Below are 27,659 nucleotides of genomic sequence, written 5' to 3' on the forward strand. Positions count from 1 at the left end.
TAATAGAAAGGGTTGTGTTGTGAGGGACCTTAAAGATTTAGTTCCAACCCCCCTCCCACGGGCAGGGACACCTATTAGATCATGCTCAAAGCTCCATCCAGCCTGTCCTTGAACACTTGCAGGGATGAGGCACCCGCAGCTTCTCAGGGCAACCTGTTCTAGTGTCTCACCACCCTCATTAATGACAATCTGTGTTAACAAAAATGTAAAATACAGTGTCAGAGGTTTACCAACATAACGTGTGCTGCAGCAGTAACCATTTGTGCAGGTTCACAAACGATCCTGCCAACAGCTCAACCGCAAGCAGTAACAGCTTATTTTTTAAAATGAGAAAAAAACCCAAACTGTAAAATTAAGATTCTGACTTTTCCCTTGCTATACGAGGTTTCAAGCATCGGCCTTTAAATACCAAAGCAGCTGCGGGTTCACGCTTTAGGCTCAGGTCTAGAAGGAAACAGGAAGGCAGAGACACCCCCATCCCCCCAAGCCCTCTCCAAGCCCAGGACACCCTTTCCTTCCCGCACTGCTGTCGGCTCCGCGGCGGGGCACATGCCGGGGGTGCGGGGATTGGCCCAGCCGCTGTAAAACACAGCGGGAGCCGCCCGGCTGCGGTCCCGGCGGCAGGGCATCCTCCGGGACACCGGGCTACCGCGGGAGCTCCGGTGAGCTCTGTGTGGGGCTCGGGGCGCCACGGGACCCCCGAAAGGGAGAACCTGGCCCGTCCCCCTGCTCCCCCTCCCTCCGGCCGAAGCGCCCCGCCGTTCCCTCCGAGGGTGCGGAGCAGCACAGCCCCGCCGCACAAAGCCCCCGGCTCCGCGGGAAGGGCGGCCCGTGTCCGGGCTCCTCCCTCGGCCCCTCCCCGGCGGCCGGGCCGCGCCGAGGGAGCCGGAGCCGGCGCCGCGCAGCCCGCGGGGGGCGATGTGACCCGGGCGGCCGGGCGCGGTGCCGTGCGGGGCAGGCGGGCTCGGAGGGGGGAGAGAGCGGGACTTCGAGCCGGGGGAAGATGTGGCTGAAGCCCGAGGAGGTGCTGCTGAAGAACGCCCTCAAGCTGTGGGTCACGCAGAAAAGCAGCGGCTACTTCATCCTGCAGCGGCGTCGGGGCCACGGAGACGGTGGCGGCCGCTTCACGGGTACCTGCTGGCGCGGGGGGTCGGCGGGGCGCCGGGCCGGGCCGGGCCGGGCCGGGCCGGGCCGGGCCGCAGATCCCCCCTGCGTCCGCTCCACGGGAACTTGGCTGTGTCGGGGCACCCGCCGGCGGGTCGGGCTGCGGGAAGCGGGAGCGGCCTCTTTGTTCGGGCCGTGCACGGGTGGCCCGGCTCGGCGATAGCGCGGTTCCCCGCCGCGGGTCCCCTGCCGCGGGCGGTGCGGGGGCAGCCGCCGGCCGGGAGGTGGGGGCCGCCCCGGCTCCCCGCGAGCTGCCTGGGGAGCAGCTTCGTGTTTCTGTAGCCTTGAGCACCGCTGAAGCCACTTTTATTGTAACTTCCCCGCTCTCCCCTCCCGATGGGTTTCTCGGCGTGACTGAGGGCGGGCGCGGAGCCCGTCAGGAGGTGCGGGGCCGGTGCCCGTGGCCGGAGGATGCCCTGGGGAGAGCCGCCCGGGCTGCAGCCCGCGGGACTCGGCCGAGGTCCCTGCAGCCGGCGCTGGGAGGTGGAGGGATGCCGGGGGCACACAGTGGGATGTGGTACCCGTGCCCCTCCGGACCGTCCGCGACCTGCGGCTCGCCTCCCGTTTCTATAACGAGAGCTGTATAAGTACACATAGGACTCCTGGCTTTTGAACCATAACGTTACGGCCCGGGGGTTGTGAATTCACTGTTGCGGTAAAGTGCGTTCTGTTTTATTTTTTGCATTAATTCTGCTACGGGTTATGGTGGCTGTAGATCGGGCACGTTGTATCCATGTGGCACTCCAGATACGCGTAGTGAAGGATATGCAGGAGAAGGATCACGCTCTACCCTCGCAACAGTGTGGATCCGTGAATAACTCCTGCCAGAATGATGTGTTAGGCTGCGCTGACGTTGTAGCGTAGGGAATTTGGGCCAAACTTTTGGTTCGAAGACAGCAGCAACTGAATTCAAATAAACAATGCTTTGGAGAATTAATATCGTTTAACAGTGTAGTTCTTACTGAAAAGCAAATGAGGCTGTTTTGAATATCATAAAGTGAGAAGTTTTAATGGTAGCTTATATATTTTAAAGAATTGTCAGGTATTTTCAAAATCAGTATTTTCTATGGAGTTTTAAGAAGCTGCATTGCCTCATTCAATTTTTATTTTCTGAAAACCTTTTTTTTTTTTCCCCTGAACTATTGACCCTTGCCATTTGCTTTCTGCATTGTTGCCTTTTTAAATTGGAGCTTATCCTACCTGTCCATAAAGTGCACAGAACTTGAACTGTGGCTTGGTAGATTGCATGCTATCAATGTATCACTAAAGAAATGGAAGTTTTGCCAGCGAGTTAAAACACTTAACCTCCTATTTTCTTCTGCCTGCCTGTTTGGAAGTCAGGCCTCTCTTTGGTGACAGTAAAGACGATGTGGATTAATTTTCAGAGTTAAAAATAGCCGTTTACAGCTGCTTGATTTAGGTCCAGGACAATCATGAGGTTCAGTTTCACAAATGTTAATGCCTTGCGCCTGAGCTTTTCACTACGGAAATTTGCAAGCTTAAACCAAACAAACTGCTTTTCTCTCTGGTTAAGTTTCAGGTGAATCATTTTGCTGAATCTACAGTGCACAGGCTTGCTCAAATCTCTTTTGGCTGGCAAAGGAAAGCCACTCCTGTCTTGCACATTTTCCAAGGGAACTGTAGATTCTGACAGTCTCTTAAACCATTTGGAAACGTTTGTATTTAAAACGGCTTAGGAATGTGAGTCCTAAAACCAAATGCAGGAGTTACAGAGCATTAGATATGGCTGGGGTTAGGTAGAGTAATTTTTTTCAGTTTTTACTTGCAGTGAAGGAAATGGAGATGGGTACAGAGAGACAGCAAGGCTTTGCTGCTGGTTTTGCTTTCAATGCAAAACTTATCTCCTGATTCTTGCTTTACATGACTATAGAGACCCTTAGTTAGTACCTGTCTTTTCCAAACTGCAGAAGGGCAGTAAAGCTCTGCCACATTTCAGAGTATGATTTACCAAGTGGTAAAGCCAAAAGCTGGAAGTTTTTGTTTGTTTTATTGGGGAGGCAGAGCTTAAGTGAGAACAATATCCAAATCTGTTTTCCCTTTAATACCATGATCCCTGGCCAATCACAGTTACGTTTTATGAAAAAGAAGAAGTTTCAAAGATGTGACGATTCAGTACATGAGAGCAGGTGCCACAGCAGAAGAGAATCTCATAGCTCCTGCAGGGAGGAGGAGGCTTGCCTATCCTGGGGCCGTGTTAGACCTGTGCAGGATCAGCAGAACAAAACTCTCAGAATATTACATTTCCTGCGAGTGTAGATGGAGCAGCTGACCACCTGTGACATAATTTGCTTTCAGCAGGGTGGAAGGGTGCAGTGCCTGAGTTGGCTTTGTGCATGTTGCCGCAACATGGTATTTGTACTGAACCTGTGTGAGGACATCTGTTTTATGGCCCAGTTCTCATATTTGCCTGTCTTTCTTCTAGGACACTTCTTTGTTCTTACCAGGGCACTTTAACTATTAGGTAAGAGTAAGTTAGCACAGCTGGAGGGTGTATTTTATGTGGATTTAATTCCTGAAGAATGCACTAAAGATGGTCTCTTGCACAAAAGTGCTTTTCCCCATATCTGTGTTTCTTTGTGTACTCTGTTTTTGTCAGACGCTGAGCAGATGTTTGTAAGTGGGAGACTCTATTTCCTACTGTTATTTAATTTGTGTCCTAGGGCAGTTCCCAAATGCACACTGGGCTTACAAGCGGAGGGTACAAACAATGATGGGGATTGTATTTAACTCTTCATTACTTGACCAGTCTCATTCTGGTTTCTGTCTTCCTTAGGGATATGCTTTTTCAAGTAAATGTTTAACTTGCTCCTTTACCTGGATCTCTTCTTGACAGCTCTGCTGGTCAGAGACTTAATAAGAAGATTGAAAATGTTTAGAAATACTTTAAAAATTGGAATTGTAATTTTTAAACTAATGACTAATTTTAAGTTATAGATTAAAAAAATACTTAGCTCATCAATATCTGTTGATTTTGGGGTTTTCTTTGCCTAATTGGAAAGCACTGTAGTGATCCCTACAGAAGATTTGTGATGTAGCCATGATTAACAGATCAAAGTTAGTTGGATTTAATACTTACCGATGTTTTTGGTTCTGAGGTTACGTATTAATGACAAGCTTGATATGACAGTAGTAAAAAGTACTGTCAAATGCCTTCTGGTAAACACTGCAAGATGGTTTAGCCTTTAAATGAATTGCTCCTTTAATTTTTAGGAAGGGATATTGAAACCTTCATGCGCCTTCCTCTTTGATTAGTTTTTTGCATTTTGACAGAAAAACTGCTTGTTCTGGGATATGTTGGGAAGGTTTGTATCATGAGTGCTGGACTGAGAGTAGTCTTTCAATCTTCCCAAGCAGCTAGTGTTGCAGTTTTTGTTTATACAGCACTTCACATTGCACACTCTTAGCATATAAAAACCCACTTAGCAACACTTGTGAATTTTTCCTTTTATAAATAAGGTTAAATATGACCTTAAAATGAAAACGTTGTTTCCAGCAGCTTTTTGCCTGGTTGAGCTACAGTACTTCTTTAACTTCTTGCTTGAAGTAGATCACTAAAAGATTATGTTTTGTTCCTGTTTTGCGTGTTTTAAATTTAACTATGATACTTTTCCCTACTCTTCTTCTAGCCTCCATTTTCAGCTCAGGGTGCTTTCCAAGCTGGATGTAGTTTTGCATTATTTGCAGCTTGCAGAGGATGAACATTTTAAAAGGAAACGAATTTATTTTTCAGCTCTTACAAAGCTTTTTGGTTCACAACTTTAAATATAATAGACTGGCAGAAAAAAAAGCATCTTCTGTATATGAACCTAAACCTTATTATTGCTGTAAATGTAAATGAGGTAGGCATGGTAAGTAAATTTCCAGATTCCATGTTAGGATTTAATTTTTTCTATTAAATAAAGTTCTTGCAGGGCAATAGCTTTTGAACTCATCTGCCTCTTGGTTGTGAGTGGAGAACTCACTAGTTTGTGTGATAAGACCTTTCTTCCTTCTTTTCCCTTTGCTTGGGTGTTTGTTTTTATAAGGCATACAGAGAAATGGTTACTGATAAGCTCTGGAAAATTTTCCTGGAAATTAAAAATTAAAAGATCTTTTGCTGCTCTTTCGTACTCTACTGTCCAAGAGTCCTGTAATCATTGTCAGTAGCTCAGCTTTTAGTGGCCCTGCGCATCTCCCAAGGTCTGAAGTAAATAATGTCATAATGGAGTCTGTTTCTGGGAAGGGCAGTAAGAGGACCACAGTGGATGAAGATTCCTGCAACTCAGATGGGGAATTCATCTAGATTGCCCCTGTTCATTACATTGTAGCAGAAGAGGGTCCAAAATACACTTGGAGTTTTACTAGGGAATGCAAATGAGAATCCCTATAGTATTTTTGTACTTTCTGGAGGGGCAAAAGGCAAAATGAGTAGCATATTCATAGAATCATATTAAAAGGTCTATCCCAATATAGTTTTCAAAAAAGCATTCCTTTTTGTCGTATTATATGTTCAGGATAAGTTAGTCTCAATCTGAGAGCCAGTGAAAAAAAAATCCAAACCCAACAGAACACTTTCATTTTAAATTAAGCAGTTTGAGGAGAGGAAGATGCCACAATACTGACGTTAATAAAGGATATTGGTAATGGTTACTGTCAGTATTCATGGTTTTGTTTCCTTAAGGAACAGCTCTAGGAAGCCTTGCACAGGAGAAGGAGAAATATGCATGCTTTATTGAAAGCTTGGACTCTTGTCAAAACATTATCTAGCCTTGCCCACAACTGGAATTCAGATCAGGTTTTTTTCCCTTTTTTCCTCTCTTTATTTTACTGTAGCATTTTTTTAAAGGAGAATGCATACTTACAAGAGCTTTCCCAAGAGGATGGCTTCTCTGTTACACTATTTCACCAAGAGGCATAGCTGGAAGGAAGCATAGGAGCAGGGTGCCAAGCTACTGCCTGCAAAGCTGGGCACCCCAGTTCCTGACTTCTGAGCCCCCTGAGCTGTGTGTGCCTCTCTGGCCCCCTCTGCTTACCTTTCCTGGGTGAGTTACCTGCTCCTGATCACTACTGTGGTGCTGGGATGGCTAAGGTGAAATGCAGGTGCTTGTGTTGAAATGTTAGCAGTGTGTTAAGTGCCAATATTAAAGGTGAGGAAGTACCTTTGCTTGGAGAGGAGGGGCTGTGTTGTGTCTGCACAGGGACTGACCACCACTTTTTGCAAGACTGATCCAGAAAACACCTACAGTGGCTTTTTATTTTCATGATGTGGAGGCCAAATGGCACAGAAAAAGGCAGGAAAATCTTAGAATTATTCGGTCTGGAAGGACCTTAATGACCATCTAGTTCCAACCCCACTGCCAAGGGCAGGGACTGCTCCCACTAGAGCAGGTTGCTCAGAGCCCCATCCAGCCTGGCCTTCAACACTTCCAGCACAGGGCATCCACTGTTTCTCTGGGCAACCTGATTCAGTGTCTCACCACCCTCGTAGGAAAAAATGTCTTCCTTATAAAATAAATGAGCATGTCAGTGGTGGCAGAGTTAATGTAGCACTAGTTTAGTCTATTCAGCATTATTTACAGTGCCCACCAAAAAAGATATTTTTTTATATTCCTCTGAGTACTGGTGCATGTCTGAATAATTTACAGGGCTGCAGCAGCAACTGTTATATCCCATCTTCTTGTCCATTTTCAGGTGGAAAACAGTTTCAGGTATTTTTACTTGTAACATGAGAACCAAAGCATTTGGCTCAGTGGCCTTCAGGGCTATAAAAATAGGCTTGGCTTGAACTGGACTGATGGCAGAGGACTGAGATAAGCAGCTGTATGTGCCTTGCCATGGCAGCATGCCCACCTGGGGAAACAGCCTGTGGGGAAGCTGTGCTGGGGAGAAATAATCAGTGCTCCAGGGTGGGGATGCCGTTTCCACCATTCCAGGAGAGACAGTTCATAATTCATCTCACTTCTTCCTCCTGTGTGGTCTCTGCCTCTGCATTTGTTGGTCTGACACAAGCACTTAGCATCACATGCAGAGATGTGGGAGTCATGGGGACCATGGGACACCAACCCTCACAGTGAAATGCATGAACTCTCCACATTTCTCATGTCCACCTTCCCCCCAGAGCACTGGGACCTAGGCACAATGATTAAGTATTCTGTTAGAATTTATTTCTACGTACCAGATGGAAAAAAGTCCCAATTCAACAGAAACCAATTTACCCAGTGGCAGTGTTTGATCTGGCAAGGTCTGTGCTAGAAGTAACGTAAGGGCTTGGATGTTGGGTATTTTCCTGGGTGAATAAATACTTGGAGCATTAGGTCTTTATGCTGAAATCTAGTGTTGTCTGTGCTTATCTTTCAGTGTGGTGAGCCCTTATCGTTTCAAAGGAAACAGAGCCTTCCTTCAACCGTTGGAGGAGTCCTTCATCCTTTTTCTTATGTACTTACCCACATAAGTTCTGCAACACTTTTTTTCTGGTGGTAGAAATGTAATAAATACTTCTGAATGGGTGCTGCACTGGATCAAAACCTATTTATACAATTTTGCAAAATTCAACAAAGTGTGGTTGCATTAAGCTGTTATTAGCAGCTTTGTGTAACTGATGGTGTTATTATCCATCAAAAACAAGGATTTTAGGGTGGCCTGCGTGAAATCAACAACCTGCTAAACATCTGAGTTTTGAACTTTTAGAGAAATCAAATTATATGAAAGATCTGGAGATGTCCCCAAACATTTATGCTGGGGGCCACCACTGGCCAACAGTAGTTTCATGACCTTCATACTGCCCTGGGCTGTATCCTACGGTGGTGCAGCTTAAAAGCTTCCACCTTAGCCTGTAATGCCCGGGGCCTGGCACTCTCTGGGTGGGCTGTAAGAGGCGAGGATAGAGGCTGCAGTGGTTCTCGTTGCATCTCAGCCCTGGGTCTTGCCTTGGGCCACCCACGGGGTCATGGTCACAAGTTAGGGCTCCTGCATTGTGCAGTGGTTGGGGCCTGATGAGAACAAGCTTCATGGTCCTCCCATCCCTCTCTCAGCAAGGACATTGGTCCTGGGGAGAGTTTCTGAGATGCCTTGCAGAGCCAGGCAAGCAATCTGTGCTATTTGGTGCTGTCCCAGGAGTGCCCTTTGGCCAGGCTGAGCTTATCCTGGCTGGTGTGAAAAGCAGCTTTCTGTTCCAGCTGGAGCCCAGTGATGGCAGGGGGTAGGGAATGGGTACATCCATGTGTCCTTCCCTGTGCTCTGCCTGGTAGTGGGCTGTTCCTTCAGGCAGTTTGCTTGCCTCCCCTAGCATGGCTAATTGCTGCTCACCATGGCTCTTCTGAGACACTAATTGTTTGCAAATCATTGCAGGACGGAGGAAGCTATGTGGAGAGGTGTAATTAGGATTCAGGGTATGAAGTGCTTCTCTGCCTCAAAAGCCAAGATTATCTGTGCTTTATTGAAGCTGTTCAATTTCACTGTCCTCAAAAAAAACTCCACCTTTATTTTTATGATCATATGAATTGTTTGTTCTTTTCTCCCAGTTCACATGCCTAAACAGCTTAGAGTGATTCTTGCAGCTATTAACTCTCCTTGTAAAACTGAAGCCTCTGGGAAGCAGCCTGTACTGTTAGCCCGTTCCACTTTCTGGAAGAGCTTTCTCCTTTCCAGTAGGAGTACAGCTTTTTTCAGACAACTGGCTTTATTTTTCTTTCTTCCCCCTGCTTTCTCTGGTGGAGCAGATGTAGCAGGCAGCAGTGAGCTCCCAAGGATGAATTCGAAGGCATGCTTTTTCCTTCATGGTTTTGCACTGGAGTAGTGCTGCTCTGTAACTGTAATTGTAAATACCCCAATTTGCTGGTTTTGTCTTACAAAAATAACTTAGTCTGACTGAAAAAAAAAACAGGGTATGAGTACTTAAAACATGGCTTTGGCATGATATGAGTGTGAGTGTAGCCACCAAGTGCTCTTTTTCATGTCGCTGCAGATCAGCCACTGCAGTCCCTGGAGACCATGTGGTGCCATAATTTTCTTGACTTTGGAAGTGCCTTGCAGGAACTTTGGAAGGTTCTTGCAGCTGAGAGAGACTCAGCTTTGGAGTCGCTGAGCATCTTGGCAGTCTGGTTTGGGTCCTTGTATGGTGCTGGTCCTGTGCCCGTTTTCTTGGAAGGGCTGGATTTGGCAGATACTCTTCAGTCAGACATTGTTGCGCATCTGTCCAGCTGAGCTGGTCTCAGGTGCAGTGGAAATTTCAAGGTTTTTTTTTTTTTTTCCAAAGTAGACTTAGGAGAAGTGGAAGGACAGTTTTCTCTCTGCTTCAAACTTTTGCAGCAGTCATTTTGTTTGTACAGTGACTAAAGGTGTTCCCCAGGATGCTGGAGACGCAGGCTGGACTCTGTCTTCTCTGTCACCACTTTCATTTTGGTGGACAGGGTGTAAGTGCTTGATTTGGGAAGTTCAGGGCTGTGTGGGAGCAGGTGCCTCTGTGCATCTGACCTGCTGTTCCCCAGATTTTAAAAGTCAGGATTTCTTACTGACCAATTGAAGGTACCACATGTAATTGCTTCTTGGAACTACACTGGCTTTCATTGTCCACTTTGTAATGATAGATGAGCTCATGTTAATCAAAAGATCCTGGCTGTGGTGACTAAATGTCTTACTTAAAAACCAAGTAGAACTGAAAGGATAACAATGCTGAGTGTTGTGACACCGCAGGCTTCCTTGTCACTTAGATTTAAATCTCCTTTTTTTTCTCCTGCCTGCCCTTCTTCCCCCAGTGCCCCCCTTTCCGCCGCCCCCCCCCCCCAAAAAAAAAAAAAAAAAAAAAAAAAAATTTTTTTTTTTTTTTTTTTTTTAAAGGCAAGCAGTTTTGGCTTTTTCTCTCTTTGTTTAATTTTTGGGAGGGTTTTATTAACTTGTTTGTCCCAGACTCCTAAGTCCCTCTGCCTTGCAGCATGGTTTAGCTGCTGAAGTGGCCACCCCATTTTTGAGTAGTTCTCAAAAATTTCCCTTTAAGGCCTTTCGTATATGATGGAGGTAGGTGGAAATCATATTGCTGTATGTAGAGGGTAGCTTGGACTGCCTCTTGAATATTGTCATAAAAGATGGAAATAACAGAGTTTTTCAGTTTGAGTTTCTAGTTTGAGTTCAGCTTTACTCACCCTCTGCTCCATGTCCTGGAAGTTTAAAACGATCTTAGAAATCCCACATAGATGATTAACAGTGATTCAGGAAAGGAGCCTGCATTCTTTAGTTTGAAAGATATGGAACATTTAGTAGAAGTTGGTGTAAAGTTAACTTATTGTAAACATGTTCCTTATCCTAGATTAGTTATGAACATGACACAAGAGAAATTGTAATGGAATCTTTTAAGTGGAGGAAGAAACCATATCTTTAAAGATGAAGAGTAGTGCACTTTTGATAGTTCATTTGAGAACCTGTTCCTTACAGAAATATCATTGATTAATTTTTTGTATGTGTGTGAAGAAATGCTAAGCAAATTCTTAGTGCATGATGTCCTGTTTGTGTTCTGTTTGGTTCCAGGTTGACCTCTGTAAAGGACAGACAGTACCAACCTGTTGTAGAATTTGAAACTGTTTCTTGCTAATTTTATACTTAAATTTATTTCTTGTATTGTATCCATGGTATGCAAGTACATTTGATACAAATAGATGTGTTTTACTTGAAGGTATCCAGTTTTCTTTACTCAAGCACCCAAATATGCATGAAAGTAGATGTTTCAGTGAAATAAAAACTACCAAGTAAAGCATTGGATTTCTAGTGAGTTTTCCAGATATGTTTTATAAATTTATTTCTGAAGAACATATATAGATGTTGCCTCTGTCTGAAATCCAGCTTCCAGCTAAAGTGTTTCAATTTATTGAGAAGTGTATAATTTCAGTAGAAAAGTGTCTTTCGACTTCTCCTGTCTTCTCCATATGTGTCAAAAGTATGCATATTACACCAGACATTTGCATATGAATTTTAGCCTAAAAATGTTCCTTCTGCATGAAGAAACTTGCACCTTTTGAGGAACCTGCAGTGTTCTGTCAGTGATCTTTTGTGAAGGGCTTTGTAAACCAGTGTCTGCAGCTTTCCATAGTACAGTTGCTGTATGGTTAATTGCTTTTCCTGAAATATTTCTGTGTCTTGGGAGGTCAGAAAACAGACAAGAAGTTGGTGAAGTGGCTCATTGAAGGGGAAGAGCTACTCTGAATTTTAAGTTCCTCCCAAAAATCTTGTCTCATATAGGGTAAAAAAACCAGGGAGTTTTGGGAAGAAAACCAGGGTGGCAGTTCTCTTCCTCTTCTGCTTCCTTTTCATTTTTTGCTGTTCTGAATTATAAATGGTTTCACTTTCATCTATGATGTGGAAGAGGTCTGCATCACCCTGACTGCAGGCAAGCTGATGCATCAATATGTGAGCCAGAGGCTCTTAATGTAATTAATCTTGCTAGCCAGATACCCTTCTGTTTTTTAAACAGATTCTATTTTATAAGAGACCCTTCCATGGAACCAACTGTTTGGACATGTTATGAGGAAGGTGTTTGCTCACAAGCTGGGTATTTTTCATAGTATAGGTTTCAACATCAGTGTATTGTTGTCTGTTTCTTCACTCAGGGATCTTTAGGTTGGTTATTTTTCAATGTTATGATGCAAAGTTACCCGAATGAATTATGAAGCAACTTACACTGGAAAAAATTTGCCTCTGGTTTTTGTAATTTTCTTGCTACCACAGTTTCAACTATATTATCATATTGGCCAGGGTGTATACATTAGTGTTGAATCCTTTTCATGCTTCTGCAGATGCACTCTTAGTAATCTCTTTTCCCTGTTCTCTACCTCTATCAGTCTCTCAACCAAAAATAAAGGAGCCCCCAAACACAGGATGAGACCCACTCTTTGTGCTTGCTCAACTTTAGCAGTACTTACTCTTATTTTCCTTTGCTCCCCTTGTGACCCCACTGCAGCCCCTCCTGGCAGAGGTGGGAGAGGACAGGACTCCCTGTGGATGGCTCAGGTTTTATGTGTGGGGTTGCTGTTCCCTTGCCAAGCACTGGTGGAGAAGCCAGGCCACCTGGGCTTTATTCTGGCAGGTATCCTGATGGCCACAGTCTTTTTCTTCTCTTTGCGTCTTAGTTCTGGCTCCTCTTTGTCATCCTGAGTTAATATTTTAGCTATGGGTAGTTTAGAAAAGGGAGGTGATTACTGCTTTGTACAGTTGAAGGAGGAATGGGTTTCTTTTTAATAGTTTGTAAGCAAAATGGAAATCGTAAGCAGAAGTAAACAGTGAGAAGAGGAATTGGGTTTTCTGGTCTGTTATTCAGGAAGAGAAAAAGGAATTAATTTTGCACAGGCTAAGAATTAGTAAAGCAAAACTTTGCAGCTACTCTGTGCTGTCATGTGTTTTTTTTCATGGTTTCTGAAAAAAAAAAGGTATTTCACAAATCACATGCTCATTAAGCATTCTCTGGGGATTTTGGTACCACTTGCTGTTAGTTGACTTTTTTCCTATGTCTTTAGTGAAATGGAAAAGAATCTTTCTCCTAGGCCTATCATAAATTCCTCTGAAATTTGAAAGTTAAACCCTATTTTTGTTCTCTTCATCATTTGATGCTCACTTATTGGCTTCATTCCATCTGTTTTGAAGACTGCACACTAAAGTTTTCTGCACACTGTTTTCTGTGAGCACTGCTAATTTGCTACCTTTCATACTAGGATGAGTTTTTATGCTTTTTTTTTGTAGTTATAGGAGAGCATGTAGCAATTTCAGATATTATACGTGTCATCAGTCTGCAAATTCAGATCTCCATTTTAAATAGATGGATGTAATATCTGGTCACATATTTAAGTGAGAAGCAAACTGCTGTTGAATGTTTCACTGTACAGTTTTAAGACATATTGCATTCAACTTCTGCTTGGCTTTGAAAGCATCACTGATGTTTTGTGTGTGAGCAAGGAGGAAGTATTTAGTGTAATTTTCTTTGCTCTCAGGTTATTGATGCTGTTCCATGTGAGCTTCTTACAGCTCCTAGACTAGAAAGTGGTTGGAATTCTGTTTGGTTGTGTTATACTCAAATTAATTAGCTGTCATTTGTTATCCAAGTGAGAAGGCAATTAGGACTTTGTAGGTCTCTATTATTTCCATTAATCACTTGGGTGATGGACTGGAGAATGCCATATTTAAAACAGCATGTGGTGCCAAGGGCTGGCAAACCTTTTGGAGATGGAGATTAGTTCCTTTTGTGTTGGGTTAATGGTGAAGAAAAAAAAAATACAACAGGTTAAAAAAGTTACTTGTGCAAAGCAAAAAAAAAGTATTACAGAAAACTTCCTAGGTACTCTAAGGATAAAACAAACATGGTAAAGCTGTTCCTCACTCTCTGCCATCCCTCTCCTTAGGAGATTGTGTCTCTGCAGAATGCACAGGAAGATTGAGTATAAAGCTGCCCTGAATTGCTGTTTGCAAGCACCATAAACCAATTCTGAGTTACTTTAATATGCCAGTTTGCATGCAAATCATGGCATTCGGATAACTTTTTCAGGAATAGCTTGGTTTTACCTGCTCAGGAGAATGGGTGGCAAGAAACTCCAGGAACTCCAGGTGTCCTCCAGACTGGAAAGTCTTTTTTGGGGTCAGCAATTGCTGCAGCTCTTAAAACTGAATTTGTCTGTACTGAAATCAAATGGTGATTTGCAGTGGAACGCTGCTGCAAGCTTTCTTGGATACAGTGGTAGGTGTGCAAGGTACAGGAGGTGATCTTCCCTTCTGCTGGTGGCTGAGACTTCAGTAGCAGTGAGCATCAGGTCCAGTTAAGTCATTCTTAAAGATAAGCTGGAGAGATTCCAGTGTAAGTTCAACAGCAGTGAGCTGTTTGAAAAACATGACCCATAAGGAATAGATGAGGTGATTTGGGTTTCTTTAGAAAAAAAGAAATCATTAAAGGGTGGGAAACCACATTGTTAATTTTTCATTATGTTGAACATTAGTATCAGAAGTGCCTGTGGCCTATTACTCTGCATGTTCCAGGGAGCAAGATTAATTTCCAGCAAGAAAGTTTAAGATTGTGGTAGTTGACTTGTTTGTTTAGGGTAGGGTTGTTTGTTAGGGTTTTTGTTCGGTGTTGTTTGTTTGGTTTTTGTCATTTTTGTTTGTTTGGTTTGTTGTTTTTTTTTTTTTTTTTTTTGGTAAGAATATTTAATAAAAATAGTGGAAGAGGCTACCTGGAGAAATTGTTGCATCTTGATTGTGGCGGGTTTTGAAGAACAGGTTAGACAAACAGCACTTACAGCATAGGTGTATTTATCTAACTTCAGAGCAGGGCTGGAACAGTAACTTCTTAAGATGCCCTCAGGTCTTTCCACTTCAGTTCTGTGGTTATATACATATATATGAGGCAAAACCAGAAATGCAGAGAATTCTATATGCTTTTGATCTTCTAGTCTGAGCACCTGTAAATTAGAACATAAAGCTGGGGAAGAATTGTTATGATTACATTCTGTATTTTAGTTTTACAGCTGTGAATGTGAAACGGCTTGCAGGCTACAGAAGTGAGAACTGGCATTAATCCTCTTTTCCCCCTTTTTTCTTTGCAGGTCGCTTGGTTGGTGCCCTGGACGCTGTGTTAGACTCTAATGCACGTGTTGCTCCATTTCGAATTTTACTCCAGGTCCCGGGCTCACAGGTTTACTCTGCCATTGCATGTGGTGAGTTATTGAATGGATCAGAAGTTTACTGGGCCATAGCTATTGGTGAGTCACAGATGGAAAACCCCAAACTGATTCTGAGCATGGTCAGTGTCTGCATGTCCAGGAAGCTCAAGGTAACCCCAGCTAGTTGTTTGTGTGTGTGTGGAAAGCTTGTTTAACAACCAAATTGACCTGTGGTTAAAATCACTGAAAAAGTGCTGCCTAGGAACATTGAGTTTCAGTGGAAAACTTGTTTTGCTGAAGGTGGTTTGCTGCTTTCATTTTCTCTGTTGCAAAGCAGTGTGGTTCTGTTCCTATGCATATCTTTTCCTACAGTGGTGGTCATCCCTTACAGCAAGAAGCCACTTAGCCTAGGCTTTCACCAGCCTAGTCTTTCACTTGCTTATTGTGAAATGTCTTCACGCACTTTGCTATAATGAAATATATCTGGAACATTTGGAAGATTTAGGAGGTGAAGTTGTTGGAGAGGGAGAGAATGTCAAATTCCTGATCTGTTATGCACTAATCCCTTTGCAGTGTTTCTGCAACTTCTGAAAGTCAAGCTCATCTTCAGGAACATGATATTAACGTGAATTGCAGCAGCCTTGCCATAACCTAGTAAAAGCCATCTGAAGTTCCATTCATCCCACTGTTGCTTGGCAGTATGTAGGGCTGTTCTTTTCTCTTCTGCTCCCATCTAAAAAATCCTAACACTGAAATTTACAGAAGTTTTATTTTGGGAATGGTTCAAAGCTGTGACTGGGGAGCATTAGGAAGCATCTCTTTAATGAGAGGCTGGCCAGATCCTGGAACAGGATTCCTTCTGAGAGGTGGTTGATGTCCTGCCAGACCTGCCAGTGTTTGAGAGGCATTTGGACAATGTTCTTAATAACTTCAGCTTTTGGTCTGTCCTGCAGTGGTCAGGCAGTTGGACTAGATGATTCCCAGGATTTCAAGGAAAACAAGAAGAGCTTCTTGAAATGTATCAATAATGAAAGAGAAACAAAGAATAATGTGGGCGTGTTACTAAATGGACAGATTGCCCGGAGTGGTTGTGGAGTCTCCCCTACTGGAGACTTCCAAGAGCCGTTTGGACACAATCTTGTGCAATTTATTGTGGGATAACCTTGCTTGACCAGGGAGGTTGAACTTGATGACACATTGTCGTCCCTTCCAGCCTTTCCCATTCTGTGATTGTTGTAGATCCCTTCCAGCTGAAAATATGCTATCCTATTCTGTTCTTTCTTATACAGATCAAGCCATGAAATAGTTAGGTAATGTCAATGTTGGCATGTCATTGTTAATGTTTGACATTGTAGTCCTTTGAGTGGAAGAGTCAGTTTGTATATTCACCCTAACCCTTTCCTCTCTACATGCTCATCCAGCAGTTTTTCCTTGGTTCAGCAGAGATCCCTCTGCATGTTCCCCATTAGTACTGGGAGTTTTTCCCTGGGCTAGATGTGTGTGTGAAGAAGCTTGCGTAAAGTCCATTTGGGCTATTTTTGTTTTGGCTAGGTTTTCTTTGTTTTGCAGTTGCTCTGTGCTTTCTGTCCCTCCTCCCCTCCTTTTTATTTTTAAGTAATGCCATCTCATGGAGGAATTTAAGAGCTTCATTCTGCTACACTCCTGTGATGAAACCAGGTAGCTTTTGCTGGAAAAGCATTGCTTTCATGGCCTCTTGGTTATTTGAACACATGCAATACTGCTTTCTGGGGCTGATCCTTGCCCCACCCACACTCTTACTGCACACAGAATTTGGTGTGGTTTTTTGATTTTGGTTTTTTTATTTTTTGAAGGAACTACAAATGACAAACTTGCTGGAATGGCTAAGGATTTTGCTGAGACAAACTTACATGATTAATGTTTCCTAAAATTCTCTTTGGCACTTCTGAATGGATGCTCATCCCTGAGAAATTGAGATTTATAGTAATAGAGCGGAAAGCAGAGGGGTCTGTTTTGTGTGCTGCATGGGTACAGCGTACACAGATGCCAGAGCTGCACAGAACTAAAGAACCATGGAGCAGAAGCTGTTTGTGAATAATATTGCTGCTGTGAAACCCTGACATGAGTGTCCAGGGGAGAGCTGGCAATAGGATTCAGAGGACATCACCCCAACCCTTTCTTGGGAAGCTGGAGAAGGACATTCCCCACACAGAAGTGGCCTGTTCCTGCTGCTGTATAGTGAGGGCAAGGAGCAGTTCCAGGAACTCCTTCCAGTCTCCCAGTGTAACTTAATTGTGGATAGCCATCATGTCATCAGGCAGTTAATTAAGATGACATTTTGCATTGTATGTTGGCAGTCCTCCTGTTGCAAGAGCTGTAGGTTTAAATGATAATATATGCATAAGGGTCAGATCTGTTGCAGACATTTGCAAATCTCAGAGGGGTGCTAGGAAATCTGATCCCTGCACGGCTGTTCTGGCAGAGATGTTTTAATCCAGATGGTTAATCATGTTATACCAGTACAGGAAAAAAAAATCTAACCTCACCCCTTCTGTAGAGCCACTTGAAATTTTCCTTTCAGAAGGCTCATGGGCAAAAAAGAAACTCAAGCCTCAGTCAAGCAATGTTGGTTTTAGGAGAGGGAGAGCAAAGGATTTGGTGAGAAGTGGGTTTAAATAAAAGATTCTGAGGAACGAGGCAGCAGTTAGACAAAACACTGTACATGAGCAGATGAAGAAGGTGGTAAAAGGCAGAATAAAATGCTGTGCAGAATATCAGTACAGGAAGAGGAATAAGGAATGGAAATAAGAGATTGGCAATGCTTGGGTCAAATCACAGAACAACTTTAAACTACGAAATAGAAATTAGAAATACAGAAGGGACTCAAAAGTTGAGTTGGCCTGACCAAATGAAAGGGCCAAAATGATCTTTTGGTATTTGAACAGAAACACTGGAGGCAGGCAGGATCTACTGCAGGAGTCCTTGTGGAGTAGTAGCTGCTGCCTGGGCTCAGAGCAGTCCCAGCAGTGTGGATGCCACTATGGAAGGGATCTTGCTCACAGCTTATTTCACAAGAGGCAGCCTGACAGCTTGCCCATACACTTGGTATCTTTTAGGTTACTCAGAAGTAAAAGTTCAACTCAGTGTTTGCTTTGTGCAGCCATTTCAGTATAAAACTACTCTATTTCTGGTGTTCTTAAACATTTATATAATTTGTTTTCTTGACCTAAAGGGCTTTTAAGTGTCTCTAATTTTATGATTTTTTAATTTAAACTTAACCTTGATTAATGATATTTAAGAAGTTCCATTACAAGACCTTCCTGTCAGGGAAGTTAAAGCATGTAAGGTTTCCCTGCCAGCTGGCATTCTGCGTGGAAAACAGAGCAGAGGGAAATGGAAAATCTTCACCTAAATTTATCATTTTTTGTTGTTGTGAGGCAACATGATGCTAATCACTAATGTACACACAAAACAAATCTTGAGATAATGGGTCTTCTATTTGAGATTAGTTTTATTATTATGTTCATGTGTGATTTGTATTTCTCTTACATACAACTATTTCTCTTCTTTCTTCCACAAGCAAGGCACTAGGAGAAGCAACTATTACTGCCTTTACTTTTTTACCTACAATGTCTAACTACTGACCAGTAAGATCTGGAGGGCTCAGATTTTCCCTTGTTGACCCTGCCTGGTGCCCATCTTGCTATGGCTTCTCTGTCACCGTGTCATGCAGAGGCAATTCAGCTTCAAGCAGAAGGAGCCAAAGAAGATCAGTAATGAGTGAAATATTATTTCTGGAGTTAGTGTGAACAGATTACATTTAAAGAACCAGCAACCCCCTCAGATGTTTAGAGAAAGAAGCTTTGAAGATTTGAAGGGCTGTATTAGTCAAAGATTTCTGTTTGCTTTATTTCCTCCCCAAACTGTAGAAATGTGCTCTTGTAGAACCTTTAGGTGTTGCTGAACCAAACTCTTTTTTAGGTACTTTATTCATTGTAGAGGGCTTTGTGTTCCTCTCAAAGGGTGTGCATGTGTTTGTGTGTGGGGTGTGTGTGTGTATTAAGGGAGGGAGAGAAGAAGATCAGGGACTTTTGGGAACAGGGCATAAATGAAAGGTTTCCAGTGGCCACTTAGAGAATGTCATGTCAGAATAAGCTGCAGTCTAGCAGCTCAGGATGAAGGTTTGATGTTTTTTCTGCTTTGACTTTTAATGCAGCATTTGCTGGCTGAGAGCATTCAAGAAGATAAAACTAAAAGCTCTAAAACTAATTCTCTAAAACAATGAGGTTTCTGTTTTTCTCTAACTATGCTGCTGTGAATGAGACCTTTTTGACCTGTTTGCTACTAAGAATTCTGAGGTTGAAAGTTCAGTTTCTCATAATGAATTTTTGAAATAGTGCATTTTATTACTTTTTTCCTCCCTTCCTTTCAATTTTATATTGCAGGGTTAGTTTCAATATACTCTTTTTTGCTTTTCTAGGTGCCACTGCAGAGGAAATAAACCAGCACTGGGAATGGCTGGAACAAAACTTGCTCCATACTTTGTCTGTGTTTGACAATAAAGAAGATATTGTTAGTTTTGTCAAAGGGAAGGTGAAGGTAAGGAAAATGTCTCACTTTCAGCCTCCCCTGCCCGTTTACATGTGGTTTATTAGAAGAATGTCATGAAGTTGTTGTCACTCATCCTTGGTTTTGACCATATAAACATGACTTGTTTTCTATGTGCCTCTTGCACCTGATGTAGCCAGCACATGAAGCTGCTGGCTTGCCACTGGGTTGGAGAAATGAGCATCCTTTTGGAAGGTTGAAGAATTTTAAAAGTAAAGGAATTTTGTGACCATAAATCATATTAAAAATAACAATGGCATGTGGGGAGTAACTTAGAAAGCCTGGTGTCCTGAGCTCTGCTTTTAATGAAATAGGTTCTCTAAGAGAAGCTTGGTGATGTCTGGGTGGGGGTGTGGGTTCACTGATGGCTGCTGTACCTCAGGTCCTGCTACAAGCTTTTTCTTCTGAAGAGTTTTAATGGGATGCTCTTCCCTCCATAGCCTCTTTTTCAGTTTGGAAATTTTGTAGGAGCATAAAGCTTTTGGTGAATTTCAGCCTTGCTGCTGTGAGCTCTGTGGGCTCTGAATGTGGAGAAGAAGAAGACAAAACCAAAACATCACTGTACAAATCCTAGTTTTTATCCTGCTTTCTTTAAAAAAGGCATATTGTCTTAAGTGCACTGGCATACCAAATACAATTAATCTCTCTAGATAACACAGTGACAGCCTGTTAGCTAGCACAATACATATCTAAAATTCTTTCAGGTTTCGTTAGTTAATGTTAAATCCAGGTTTTGCACCCTTGCACCTGCTGCAGACTTTTAGCATGTTAGGACTGCTTGGTAATTACAAACTATAGCAGGTGCTGTAACATATGGATTATTTGTCTGCATGGTGCAATGCATACTTAACTCCTTTGTTGTAATACCACTATTAAACATCTGAAATCTTAATTGCATTTATGTAGATGTTCTTGAAAGCGTGTTTGTAATGGTTCCAAGCATGTCTCAAGTTGTTGACACATCTGACTGCTTTGTTTCTTCATAGGTAAATAGTACTGGTCAGTAGCCACAACTCTTACTCTATTTTTACTCTGTGTATACAAAATAAGAGCAATCATAAGCCATAGTGAAAGTGCAGAGATACGGTTCTGCCAGACTTGTTGAAAAAACTATGAATAAGGCAAAGAAGACCCCAGAAGTCTTGCTTTGGGAGCATTCAAAATGTATGAGAGATGCAAGCACCAGAGAAATTTCTCCATTTGTGAGAACTGCAAATTGACTGGGATTTCTTTGTAAGAAAGTGTTGCATTATTAGAATTTGAATGGGTAGCTTGCAGCAGCTTGCCTGAGTGTGAGTGCCATGGCTTTGTGCTGACATATGGTCTTGTTCTGGGCTCAGGCACTGATTGCAGAGGAAACAAGCAGCAAACTCGCCGAGCAGGAGGAAGACCCCGAGAAGTTCCGAGAAGCCCTGGTGAAATTTGAATCCAGATTTAATTTTCCTGAAGCAGAGAAGTTGATCACCTATTATTCCTGTTGCTGTTGGAAAGGAAAAGTTCCTCGGCAAGGCTGGCTTTATTTGAGCATCAATCATCTCTGTTTTTATTCCTTCTTCCTGGGCAAAGAATGTAAGTGTAAATGCATAAGGAATCTTAGGCTGGGGAGAGATAAATGTAACTACATTTAAAAGCAAGAATAGCCAGGGTTCTTATGAAAAGCCTAGCTCACCTCTGAAGTTTAGTTTCTGAGCTTTTAGTTATTAGTGATTAGGTGAAAAATACTGTTTAATTTAATTTTTACTTCAGCCTTTGTGTTTTAATATGAATCCAGTAATAAAAATAACACTGCAAGAGCCCACGGACATAGTTGTTACCTGGTTTTTCTTTTTGGCATTGAAACAACCTTAAGATGTAGCAGACCTGCTGCAGGTTCTAAAATGAGGAGTTTTAGTGCTGAAAACGGTGAGTAAGGATGGGTCCCTCCCCCAGGCAGGGAAGCAGAGGGATGGTAGGAGAAGGACTGGTGGGGCCAGGGGTGCCTCAGTCAAGCTCGCTGCCTGAAGATAGCCCAGGACAAATCAAAGGAATATGTCCTGGAGAGCCAGGTGAAAATTCAGAGCTTTTAAGGAAAAATAGCAGCAATTTAGGGATTTTTTTGTGTTTCTGAATAGCGATGCAGTAAGGTCACAAGAAGTGTGTCCTGAGGCTTTTTGGCCCTTCAGATGGTTCAGCAAGTTCTAAGGATTTAGTTGTGGTGTTCTTCTACAGAGAAAGAATTGTGTGAATGAAAAGCCTGACAGCATAGATATTAGAAAGTAAAAATAAAAGTAACAGATGTAAGATGGTAAAAATGAATGTAGCTATTTAAACTCTATAGCATTTCTCTGTTTAGTAAGATTGTGCATAAACCTCTAGCCTTTTAAGGCCTGTTTATCCTGCTGGAACTTAAACAAAGTTAGCAGTAGAAATCTATACTGCTGTAAATATAGCAATGTTTGTCAGTTAGATCAATTTGGAAAACTTTGCCATATTCCATCTGGATTTAATATTGAGATATAGCTGTAGATTTAGAAATGGAGTTCATCTTAAGATATTAACTTGTAATTTCTAAGGCTTAAACATAAAAAGACATGCTTAGAGCTGGAGGTCCTTTCCTCCCTTATGTTATTTCAAGCCAATTATTTTGTCATATTAGCAAAAGTTGGAAGAGTTATATTTGAAATGCAGCTAAGTTTTTTATTCACTATAAAAAGAAAAGTTGAGTTATGCTGGGAAGAATAGAATGGAATGTCTTGATATATACTAGATATGTGAGTTCTTGTTTAATCTCCTTGTTCTCTGGGTAGTATTAAATAATATCCTTTGTCAATCATTTCTTCTTATTATCATTGCAGGTTTCCTCTGTAAATCTGATATAGCCAGTCTGCCACAGCACACAAAGGAGAAATTATACTTATTAATGATAGATAACAGTGGAAGGAGGAGGGAGAGTGAAAAACCCTTTATATGGTTCCAAAAATTTTGTTTATGCAATACCACAGATTGTTAAATGATAATGGAAATGCAATATCCTATTGTATTGTTTAAGAAGAGATTTCTTCTCATATCTTTAATAATACTCACTATGAAAATCAACAACAACAAGAACAAAAAAAAACCAAAACCCAAACCAAACAATTACATGTTTGCAGCTTTTTTTATTTTGACCATGGAAAATGCACTGCTCATTCACCAATGTAGTCAGTGGCATTGTCTTTGTATTCCCATACTTTTGCATGGAAATGTGAGAAAACACTCTGAATTTTCTTTTGGTTAAACAAACTTGCTTAGCTCAGTGGGAAGCAGCATATATGCTGAAATGATTCTCACTTCCTTGATTGTGATAAAGCAGATTGCTTCTGTTTCTAGGCTAGTGTTTTATCATGTTTATGAAATATTTGTATTACAGGGAATAATCCAGATTTAATACTGTTCTGGTTGTTACTATTTAAGAGGCTGATGCTGATTACAAGCAGAACAAGTGATTCATTGCCTTTGTCTTTTTCAGGTAGCAATCACAAATGAAATCTGGTTGAATCTGGTCTTGAAAATATTGCTAAGAAATCACATTTATTGTGTTCTTCAGTACTACACAGAGAAAAAACCCAATATATGAGTTGCAATAAAATTAGTTCTCAATTGTGTTTTACCTCTATAAAAATCTCCCCAAATCAAAGACTGAAATCTCTTTACAGGCAAAGTGTTAAGTCTTCTGCTTCTGGCAAGTCTTTTCCCTGCTTCTTGCCTCATTTTGTGTTGAAGTGACCTGGAATGCAATATTAGAACCTGTTTTCAGCTTCTCATAAAATTAATGTACGGCTTATGTGAATATAAACTCCATGGAAAATTTTTTCCAGGACAAGTCCCCATTTATCTAAGCTTCTTAGTGTTTTGAGGTTTTCAGAAGTTTAGATCGTCAGATAGCTTGGAAAGGGTGTGCCAAGGTTTCTTCACATTTTTAATTAATTTGTGTTTTTCTGAAACTTCGAAGACTTTGTACATTTTATCAGTGGCTTGGGTCCCGTACAGGCTGTTGTGCTTTTTCTGTAATCAGCACTCCAGAGCATGTGTGACTCTGACCTGCCTGAACAGCAGTGCTGTTGCTAAGGCATTATTTAATCTTTCTTCCCCTTGGCTGGGCCAGTACAGTTGATTCTATGATCATTTGCAACAGTCTCTGCATGTTGATGCAGCTGTGCTTTATGTAAGTAAGAAAAATGCAATCTATAAATAATCTTGACAGCTGTAGCTCATGTAGTACAGAAAACTTGCTGAGGGTAGCTCCTTAGGTAGTGAATGGTCTTTGATAAGTGTCATATATATATGACAATGTTTGTTATTACTGCCTTTTTATTGCTTTATTGGCATCAGGAGACCAGCTAGGGATGTTAAGGGGTGTAGCTTGATGTTATTGGCACAGAGAAGTCTGAGAAGCTTCCAACAGTTGTTAAGAAGAAATGGAATCTATTTTAAAGTCCTTTCCAGTGTAATTTCTACCCAGAGATTCATATGAGAGGCGAGTAACATCCTGCAGTAGTATCTAAAGTAATCTGATTCTGTTTGCCACTTGTGTTTATATGATTCAACAGCTTTAAGTATAGAGAACAGTGTCCTGCACTTCTCTATAAACAAGCCTGACTACAGTTAATGTTTAGGGCAAGATGTGCCCTGTGCATCTTTTCAGTAAAAAGTAACCAAATGGAAAGATCCCAAAGTCTGGGCAGCTTTTTAAATGTTGTGTTTATAGTAGTAATTACACTTTATAGCAGTCTCCAAAAAAGCTTTCTTTTGGATGGGAGTTAGCTTTATTTTAAAAGCTAAAGTAACTGTGCATGTAATTGGTTTTCCACTTGCCTACTGTTTTGTTTCTAGGAGATTACAAAGCCTTTCCCTCTTATCTCTGTATTCTGGAGATGAACTGTTTCTTCTGGTGGTGAGGAAGCAGCCTGCAGAAATGACTTGTAAAGGAGTTAGGAGCACAATGTATGGCAGATGTTCTGCAAAGGCACCACTCCCCAGTCTTAGCATTTCTTGTGAAGACAGTTAAAATTTTGAGGGAGAGATTCTGAAAAAGACACGTCTTTTGGAGTGGGTGAGATGGAATGCAGCGTTGTAACAGACATTTCAGCATGTGCTTGGTCTTACCCATAAAAATTTCTCTCTCTCCTCTTTGGTTTGCATTTCATTCTGAATTTGATTGTTTCCCAAACCTGAAAGATGTAAGCAAAGCTTCCAACCCACTTTTGCTCTTCTCTTGGATTGCAGTGAAACTTATCATTCCTTGGGTTGAGGTCCAGAAACTGGAAAGAACCTCCAATGTCTTCATGACGGACACAGTGCGTGTCACTACGGCAAATAAGGAACGCGACTTCTCCACGTTCCTCAATATCTCTGAGGCCTTCAGAATCATGGAGCAGCTGGCAGATGTGACGCTCCGAAGGCTACTGGATAATGAAATCTTTGAACTGGATCCAGGCCTGCAGGATCCTACTCAGATTACCAAGAGGTAAAAAGCTAAACTGTCTTATGAGCAGACCTTCAATAGTGGGATTCATGGTTTGGTGTGTTAGCTGGGTAAGATTTCAAAGCTTTGTTTGATTGGATGCAAAACAGACTTCATAATGTGTTACGGTATCCAAAAAGTGCATTTTAACTTGTATGCAAGATACATTTTTTTGACTTTATATTCTTCCCTTAAATAACACAAAGTTTTAAAAGTACTATTTCCATAGAAGGGAAGATTGCAGCAAGGGATATTTTACATCTTCCCTGAAGAGCAGCATTATTTTGCTTAAATTTTTGGTAATGTGTAGGCTTTCCGAGTGCCTTCAGTTCTCTGGAATTAGTGCTTTTGATCATATCTGAAACATGGAATTCCCACTAGTGTGATTGCCATAGCCAATTTGGTAAGCAGTTACAGGACTTTAAAAATACACAGTTGTGGTATTGCTATTGTCAGCTCTACCCCTTGCATCTCTGAAATGCATCCCTGCATTCCTCTCCCACTACAGAAATGCATTTGGCTCTCGGGGTAAGATTGATGGCTATTTCTCTGCTGGTAGCACAACACACAACTCTGTGTTTTATTTGCTGCTTCAAGAAAGAGGGAGGGAAGTTGGCCTGAGGAATTTTAGGTGGGCAGGATGGAATAGCCCTAACTGGAATTTGCCTGGGGCACCAAGGTTGAGGTGCTGATTTTAAATACTTCTTTTCTGAATGGGATGTTTGTAGAGCAGTTATCTCCTCTTGAATCATGCCCTTTCCTGCTCTTCCTTCCTCTCCCTCTGCCAGGGGCATGAAAGGAATCACCCAGGTGTTGCTTCCTGACTAAAACATAAGGAATGCATGGTATCATTTCCCAAAAAAGAGAGACCAGTAGCCATTTTATTGTTTCTGAAGGACATTTTGTACAGTTTCTGAGGGATATTTTGTACGGTGGTGGTGGGCCTGTACCTCAGCTAAACACTTCTGCAAAATTTCATAATGGAGTTTAAAACAATAAAATGGACTTCCTCTGCAATTTCATATGTACACACAATAAGGGAAATCAGTGACACCAGGATTTCATCATTGAAGAATTTGCTTGAGGTAATACTGAGTGAGCAACCATAAACTTCTTTGCAGGCTTTTTTAATAACCAGGGTTCCTTGGAATACAAGAGTTTGTATACCAACCAATTGGTAATTGGTAACACCGTTGTTTTTACACTATGTGTGTAACTGGGGTTTTTTAACATTGTAGGCTTTTGGCTCAAGAGATGTAGGGATGTGTACTTTAGCATGTGTACAATATGGCTGTGGTAGGTTGTATTTCAGCCCCATTCCATGGTTTACAGTTTTATGTTCCTCCTGCTTTTGGGCTGAAAAATTAGATGCAAGAAGAGAGATCTCGATGAGATGTAACAAAAACCTGGGGGGAGGTGTTTTTCAGCATCTACCAGTTTTTGTCATTTTCATTTCCCAAAATAGTCTTTGAATCAGGGTTACTAACCGAATGGAAGGAAAGTAAAATTACAGTTGTAAAGAAAAATATAAGCTTAGTTATATGCTATAAAAAGGGGCTCTCAGGGAATCATCTTGTAAGTACCTTGTGGCATTTTTGACAAGTAATGTGTCCATTAGTGGTCCAGCAGCAAAAACCATCCCACACACTTATTCAAAGAGGTTCTCTCTCTCTCCTTCCCTCCAACTAAAGAAGAAAAAAGAAAGTAAATGGAACAGAGGGAGAAGGAGGGAGAAAAATATATTTACTGGAGATTTCCTGGTCAAGATGTTCTCTTACCTGTGCAGTGGCTTGGGATGGCGAGGATGATACCAAAATCCCATTTCCTCTGCATGAATTAGGTAGTGGTTGGATAAGTTGCTGTTTCTGGTGCCCTTTGTCCCACTTCAGCAACCACTTTGATGTAAGGTGATTAAGCAAGACTGTAGTTTGAATAGTGGATAAACTGGTTTTTAGTGTTAACTGTGTTTTGGGGGGAGATGTTTTACTTGTTTGGTGTGTGAAGTTTTGGCTGTTGTTTTTTTCTTTAAGCCATTTTAGTACTACAAGAGCAATTACTTTCCTCTCAACACGTTCCCTCTAATTGTTATTGTTAATTCTTGTATGTGCTTTGGAAGCAAATAATAATCTATGAAAATGAAAGCAGACATACACATCATTGGAACTATTCCAGCTCTGACAAATTAATGAAAGTACTGTAGATGTCTTGTGTTTGCTAGGCTTTCTTTTGTGAGAGGCTTGTTTCAATATATTTATTATAAAAAATACATTTTCAGTACTGTCGTGATCTGTATATTCTACAGCCTGAAAACCATAAACATTTGCTATTCCTGAGGCTTTTAGGGTCATTTTACTGAGCAGTGGAGGGATGAGACTCAGAGAGGCCGTGGGATTAGGCCCACAGTTTATGACATAAATTACATCATAGCCAGAGTCAAATAAGTCAGTATGCAATTTTTTATGCTGCTTAATGAAATGATTAAGCACAGAACAATGAATTTTGAAGGGATTAATGGCAATGGAGGTAATTGTCATGAAAAGCAAAGTGTTTGGTGCCTACAAATGCCATTTCTTGTAGACATATGTATGTGCCATACAATTTTACTGGAACACATATGGTAACTGTTGGTTTTTTTTTTTTTAAAGAAGGTTGCAGCAGTTTCTGGTATAGGTTTCTTGTACTTCTAATTTCCTCTTTCAGGATGTAAAACCCATTACATTTCTCAAATGTAGTGAGAAATTCTCCAGAGCAGAACCCACAATTTAAAAGCTTTAGTGCTGGTATAAGTAAGGTTTCAA

At 41.7% G+C, this 27,659-nt stretch overlaps 1 protein-coding gene across 4 annotated transcripts in view; it reads left to right on the forward strand.

Moving 5' to 3' along the window:
- The first annotated feature begins 893 nt into the window (after nt 1-893).
- Nucleotides 894-27,659, forward strand: part of TBC1D8 (TBC1 domain family member 8) — a 48,956-nt gene continuing 22,190 nt past the window's right edge. For 3 of the 4 annotated variants that reach the window (XM_041418019.1, XM_041418020.1, XM_041418023.1), the window contains exons 1-5: nt 894-1,130; nt 14,736-14,891; nt 19,252-19,370; nt 20,720-20,948; nt 24,624-24,864. In XM_041418019.1, coding sequence (XP_041273953.1) covers nt 1,004-1,130; nt 14,736-14,891; nt 19,252-19,370; nt 20,720-20,948; nt 24,624-24,864 — 872 coding nt within the window. In that variant the 5' untranslated portion in view covers nt 894-1,003. The remainder of the gene's footprint in view (nt 1,131-14,735; nt 14,892-19,251; nt 19,371-20,719; nt 20,949-24,623; nt 24,865-27,659) is intronic. The other variant, XM_041418021.1, reaches the window with a different exon arrangement.

This window comes from Onychostruthus taczanowskii, unplaced genomic scaffold (assembly GCF_017590055.1).
Source record: "Onychostruthus taczanowskii isolate IOZ18803 unplaced genomic scaffold, ASM1759005v1 scaffold58, whole genome shotgun sequence".
NCBI lineage: Eukaryota > Metazoa > Chordata > Aves > Passeriformes > Passeridae > Onychostruthus > Onychostruthus taczanowskii.